Raw genomic sequence first — 6,880 nt, 5'->3', positions numbered from 1 at the left:
AATAATAGCCTATCTTGAGTCTTACCTTTAGTCCAAGTGTCCATTGATAGACAAAAGATGTAGTCAGACTTTGAATTAGGTATGGCTGCACATACCTATAATCCTTGCATTCAGAAAGTACAGTCAGAAAGATCATGAGTTCAAGATCAATCAAGGTGAGACCATACCTCAGTAATACTGAAATGATGGACACAGCCCAGGAGCTCTAGATTAGATAAGTGGATCCAAAAAGTGTGGTACATATGCACAATAAGATTATGCAATTTACAGATAAATAGATGGACCTAGAACAAATTATGTTAAGTAAGGTTAGCCAAGCTCCAAGTGATAACTGGTACATATAGCTTTTCATATGTGGAAGCTAAAATATAACTGGACATGGTAACCTATAAACAACTCTTGGCATTCATACACACTCAGACCAGAAGAAGATGCCAGTAGGGGAAGAACACAAGGAGTAACTCTCCTGAAACAGAAACACGAGTTATTTATGTTGTTGTTGGTGTGGATGGTACTTGTATGTATGTATGTTTGCTTTATTCCTCTGTTTCTTGGGTAGGCAAAGGGGAATGCAGAAAGAGAGAGTAAAGGTGAACAAAAGAAATCATGCTATTCAGCAAACACAACATAGAAAATGAATCGTGCAACTTGTGGGCAGGGGTGAGAAAGGGGAAACTGGAGGAAAGTGAAGAAAAGGGTGACAATGTCCAAAAGTAAAATGTGGGCATTACCTGCATTGTGAAATGGTACCCACTTGGCACATACCTTAATGGTAACAACTATAAAATTACATTAAAAATAGAATGTGATCCTGTTCCCATGTGCATTTTCTATGATCAGTGTGCAGTATTTGCAGTATAAATATGTGTGCATATCTGTGCATGAACAAAAATGTCTCTTGTAAGAAGTTAGAACTCATAGATAGATGCTAGCTTACATGAAAGCATGAGGATAAGAGCTGAGATTCCAGAGATTCTAGCAAGAAGTTCTTTCCCACGTTCACCATCTGGACCAAGTGGCCTTGCATTCAGACATAGAAAAATCTGACTGGTAAAACTGTATGCCTTGGCTCCACTTCGTTCCCTACCAGTCTTGAAACCTCCTTTAGCTATTCAGCAGCTTCAGCCCTTAAAGGTACCAGTTCCCTCACATACAGAGTTAGATGGGAATTAAATGGAGGAGGCTTGTTGATGGTAACGCATGTCCATGAATACTCTTATGGATAAGAGGGGCTGTAAGGGCATCTTGCCTAGATTGCTTTCCCTGGAATTCTGGGAAAGAACTCATGGCCATCAAGTTCAAGTTATATAATCATATAGCAACTTGCAAATATTTTTCCTGGAAAAGGAGATATATTATATATATATGCATGTATGTCTGTATGCATATATATCTTTTATAAACAACTCTTGGCATTCACTCATAGTCAGACCAGCAGAGGATACTAGTAGAGGTATAAGAATATCTTTTTCCTGGACAAGGGGCTATCTTTTTTCAGCCTTACACAAAAAATATCATATGAGCTAGTAATAGCCTTAGAATAAGCTATAATTTAGTACTTGTATTTCTCACCCCCTTGCTGAAGCATAGCCTTGATCAATCATACTCTTGTCCCAAGGAAATATGACCAATTCAGTTCAGGACAAGAGTGTTAAAAAGTGTACCTAGGAGTGCTCCAAGTGTACTATGAAACCCCCTAATGGACCACTCTTTGGGGTGATTTTATTTTATTTCAACAAAGTTCCTCCACTTTTGTCCTCATCAATATTTGGTATGTGATGTAGATATTCTAAGAGAAGCTCTGGGTGTCTTTCAATGCATTTTCTTCATCCTTGGATTGAAGAAGGCCTTCAGAGAGCTGTGTACTTGAACTTCAGTGTTTGACACCTTAGAGTAATTTTTACTGATTTGTACTTTGCCACGATACTCTTTGTGTGTCCTAGGAGTCTCAGGAGACTGTACCATGTACTGTGTAGTACAGATGATGTTGTCTGTGACAGTTGAACCAATGATGTGTCCAGCACATTTGCCCAACCTTACCTATATTTAGGAAGATTGTTGGTGATAAATTCTACCAATGCTGGGAGCAGGGCTATGGTTGCTCCTAGTGGAAAAAAGCAGGTATAATGGTATAATTTAATCCTATACATATGAGGATATGGGACTATTTTTTTCTTTGGTGACTAGAAAACTCCCAGTCAGATTCACTATCTGTCTTTAGCACCTTTGCAGGTTGAACTTCAGGACAAAATTCCTAATTGTGATGCCTTTTATGTCTCAGTCTGTTTGCTTTCTATGCCTCCTGTGCCTGTGTCTGGCTCTGTATTAGTATCTATCTCATCTCTCCCTCCTTCTCCCTCCCTCTTCCTTTCCCACTCCCTCTTTTTATAATTTGTGTTCTAATCTGTGTTCTAAATCTCACCTCTATCCCATCTTCTCTCTCCTTTGTGTTCTTAATCACCAGACCCCAAACACAAAAATGTCTTGTTCTCTTTCCCTGATGTGTCCTTTCTGAATTCTTTGAGTCCCTAAGATGCTTTCCTCTCTTCCTTTCTTCTCCTCTTCTTTCTTCTGAGGGTTTAACTCAGTCTTGTTCTTGGTTAGACTGATGCTCTACCATTTGAATCATGACTCCAGCCCTATTTTTTGCTATTTATTTTGGAGTTAAGTGAGCTTTTCTGTCTAGGTGGCTTTGAGCCATGATTCTCAGATCTCAGCCTTCTGAGTAGATTATAGACCTGAGCCACTGATATACAGCCTTTCTTTTCCAGTAAGAATAGGCGTATCTACTGAATCTGTAGAATGTCTGAATTTTATGAGGAAATATTGACAATGTAGCTAGTTAGCTATAGATTTCAAATGTTGATTATATATGTATATACTAATTTTGTGGTAATGGAACATTATCAATACTGTTCAAATGAGGTTTGTTGCACAGTAAATTTTTATTATTTCAGAAAAGAAGCAACTTACCTACTCTTTTTTTTTCTTTTAGGAATAGACAAGTCCAGTGTGTGAAAAATCTGAAGAATGTTTCCCAAGTGTAATTTAGCTGTTGGTTGCTGGGTATGGAGGACCACGAGGAAGCTGTTTCTGTTGCTTTCAGTCTTGCTGTTGCATGTGGCTCATCTGGAAGGCAAGAAGGATAATCAGTTCATCTGGAAAGCAGGTAGGAATGTCCTAGTGATTCCATAGCCACATTGTCATTAGTGAGAATCACATTCTTCTCATCTTTGTTCTTATTTATTGTGTAGTAGGAAATACCCAGAGAAGAAAAATAGACTCTTTTTCTTTATTATACAGTTTAAATTGGATTTTTATTTTTGTCTAATTGTCATCTCCAACCATGATGCTTATTATCCTTTGGAATTTTCATGTTGCTGTTAATTAAAGTTATGATTTCCATGGCTACCCTAACTTCTTTGTCAAATATTTCAGCACATTTGTAGCAAAAATAACATCTGCATTTAACTGACATTTTCCCCTAAAAACAGTTTGGTACATACCTTTGTTTCAGGGTTTACTCTACTTAGCTATCATTAAATACTTCCCAGCATACATCTGAGTTTGAGACCATGAAAAGATATTCCAGGAAATTTACTTATTAGTTGGGACTATAAAGTCACCTTTACATATTAGTAATACATGAAAAGTCTTATGTAAGACTCTTTATATATACATATATATGAATAATTTGAGTCCAGGTTTTGAGGCTTATCTCTAACATATGCTCTTTTTAAAATTTTTCCTTAATTTGGCAATGGAGTGATTTGTGAAATTTAATTTCAAAGTCTTAATAATTTATTAGTTTTAATTGTGAACTCCAAACATCTTGCTCTTTGTACAACTAATGTTTTCTTTTGTTCTGGATTTTAATTTTCTTAAAGTTTCACATTCAGCCATTTAAAATTTGTGTCACTGTTTCAAGAGTCCATTCTTGCATATATAGATAACTTATACACTTAATATGTTGGATAGGAAATGTGATGTTGTGTAAGATCTATAGTCCTCAGAGACTTTTCATTTTGGTCTCATCATCTGTAAATTAAATAGACTGTGAACATATTGTCACCATGGAAATATGTGTAAGAGTGATATTTGTAATATTTAAATTACTTTGCAAAAATGAAAATGAATTATGCTTTAAAGAATATTAAGAATGAAAAACCCAGCACCACTAGAGATACAGACTGGAGGAAATTTAATTGTATTAAAGCCTCTATAAATTAATTTAATTGTGGGTTCCAATACCACATTAGTGATTTGTATTTTTTCTCTTATAGTCGTTTTACCGTGCTTTGGAATAGTTCTAAAAGTCAATAGTGCATTTCTGCAAATGGCACTTTGTTTTAATCACAAAAGAGAAACATTTTACCAAATCAAAATAAGCATATTTATCTCGCTATGCTCCTGTCTACATTTCTCCAAGAAATGCAATTAAAATAGAAAATAGCAAATTAAAAAAATGAATGAACAAATGAGCTTATTTTGATGCATATATATAGATGTGTGTCTTTCTAAAAGTAGGTAATTGGACCACAGTTGCACAAAATCAGCTGTTGACTAGTTTCATAACTATCAAGTTGATTTTCAGAAATAGGAATCATTCCCAATTAAACACTCTGCATTGTTCAAAGTAAATATGTAAGTTATTCTTCTCATTTTCATGTCTGTTCATTCCTTCTTTACCTTGTCATTTAAAAAGGTAATATTACCTATCTTTTTCATTTGGTTTTACTTCGACACCAAAATATTTGTAAGTAAGCATCCATTTAAAAAGTACAAAAACTTTACAGAGTATAAATTAAAAGCCAGATTTCAAACTATACATTCAATTCTCCAACTTCTTTTATCTTCCACATATGTATATATGTGTGTATGTGTGCAAATAACACAAAACTTATGTGTAAGTATCTCTATCATTATTATGTGTGTTTCTGCCAGAAAATCAAGTGCCAAGGTAAAAGCTATTGATAAAAACTGTGCAAGAATGAGCAAGGTTTAAAGACATCCATAGAAATTGTATAGTTCCCCACTTGCCAAGATACATCAATGGGGTATCTTTACTTCTAGGTCTTCAGGGGTAAAGAGAAAGAAAAATTCTTGAAATCTGGGAGGAAAACTTTATGGAGTGGATATCTGATAGACACTCTGGCCTTTAGAAGGATTGGGTCAATTTTGGATCACCATCTTCAAAAGTGACCATGACATCTCAAAATCTGTTATTTATTTACAAATGAGTTTATCATATTTTATTTTGATTTAAAGTATTTGGAGTTGAAATTAACTACATTTTAAGTGTGTTTTCAAACCTAAGAACGCAGGCCCATTGTAATCTGGATTTTAAACAGATTTCCATGGAGAGTCAGACAAAGGTACTGTGATTTAGAAACCTATAAACATTCTATGGGTTTCCATTAGGTATCAACCATTTAAACTTTTTGTTAGTCTCCATTATTTTTCCACTGAATCAGAAGGTTATATGATAGTTAACTTCATCCAAATTAGTGGCATTTCTGTGTGAACCTGGTCTTTGAAAACACAATAAGAAATAGTAAGTGAGTCTTAGATTGCTAAAGGTTTTGTACTAAGGAGAATCTGGTGAATTGTGTGCTGTGGGGCTCTTGGTCTGAAAGGCTGATGAATCCCTGTCATCATTGTGATAAGATTCTGTGATCTATATTTAACATTTGAAAATCTATGCTAAGATCATGATAACAACAGTATCAGATAAGAAGAAGTTGCTGGCTGTTTTAAGTATTCAAATATAACTATTCTTGTGTACCTGTCTTGCAGGGATTAGTAGATTATAATCTCTGAGACTATCATAACTATTACCCTCTCAAAAATATCTCAGATTGCTTCTAACACTAGCTCTTGTTGAATCTCTACAATATTCTAGGCATGGTTTCAAGTACATGAAATAATCAATGGAAGGTATGCTAGAAGGTAAAATGTTTTTTAAAAAAGGGATATGTAGTGGTAAGGAGAAATAAGAAGTCTGAGTAGATTGTCTATGGGGTACATCACTGAAGAGATGAATTAGAATAAAGACCTGAAGAATTGTAAGCTAAGTATAAGAATATTGAGATAAAGAACATTCCAGGCAGAGAGTACACAAGGACTAAGATCAGAACAGAGAAGCAGAGAAACTTGAGAAGAGTGATAGGAAATCCGAATAGAGAGGAAATGGGCCAGGTCAGCCAGCTTCCACAAAAATATTGGAGGGTTTTGACAGAGCAGTGATGTGATCTGACTTTCTTTCTCAATAGTATTTGAATAAGATTATCATGATTTGCCAGTTGAAAAGACAAAGAACAAAGACAGGGAAACTATGTAGACATAAAGGAGGATGATACTACCTGGAGTCAAGGACATGACAATAAATGTGGCAAAAAAGTGTTAATATGTGGGTGCATTGTAGCCATAGTTTTCAAGCAGAAATGCTGTGGCCCACCCAGGTCTGGAGACATTTCTGATTGTACAAGGGGGTACTACTGGCATCTGGAGATGTTTCTTAAAGTGAAAAGACCACTTCTTCCGCTAACAAAGAATTTTTATGTCCCAAACTGTCAATAGTATCCAGGCTGTGAAATGCTGATTTAAGGTAAAAATGGTGAGGATGGTTGATAAAGGACAGAGAAAAGGGAAAAGAGATGAGGTGATGCCAACTTGGTTCTCAAAAACTGAAAAGTGAAGGAAGTCATTGATTATATTTTTTTAATGATGGATCTGCTACTGCATATGGTGTTATGAACTCAGGACTGGACATGCACACATTTTAAGACCATAAAAAATTCATGTGGTACTGTTGACTAGAAAGTTGAACATGTAGGATTTGAATGCAGGAAAGGTTTGTGTTGGAGATGCTCCTTTGAGA

General features: G+C 35.4%; 1 protein-coding gene across 1 annotated transcript in view; it reads left to right on the top strand.

The window, feature by feature from the left end:
- The first annotated feature begins 3,030 nt into the window (after positions 1-3,030).
- Thsd7b (thrombospondin type 1 domain containing 7B) overlaps positions 3,031-6,880 on the top strand; it is a 798,478-nt gene continuing 794,628 nt past the window's right edge. The window contains exon 1 of the mRNA XM_070038225.1: positions 3,031-3,169. Coding sequence (XP_069894326.1) covers positions 3,031-3,169 — 139 coding nt within the window. The remainder of the gene's footprint in view (positions 3,170-6,880) is intronic.

This window comes from Dipodomys merriami, unplaced genomic scaffold, assembly GCF_024711535.1.
Source record: "Dipodomys merriami isolate MVZ:Mamm:240054 unplaced genomic scaffold, mDipMer1.0.p SCAF_1, whole genome shotgun sequence".
In the NCBI taxonomy this organism is placed as follows: Eukaryota; Metazoa; Chordata; class Mammalia; order Rodentia; family Heteromyidae; genus Dipodomys; species Dipodomys merriami.
This window is presented reverse-complemented; position numbering and strand designations above follow the sequence as displayed.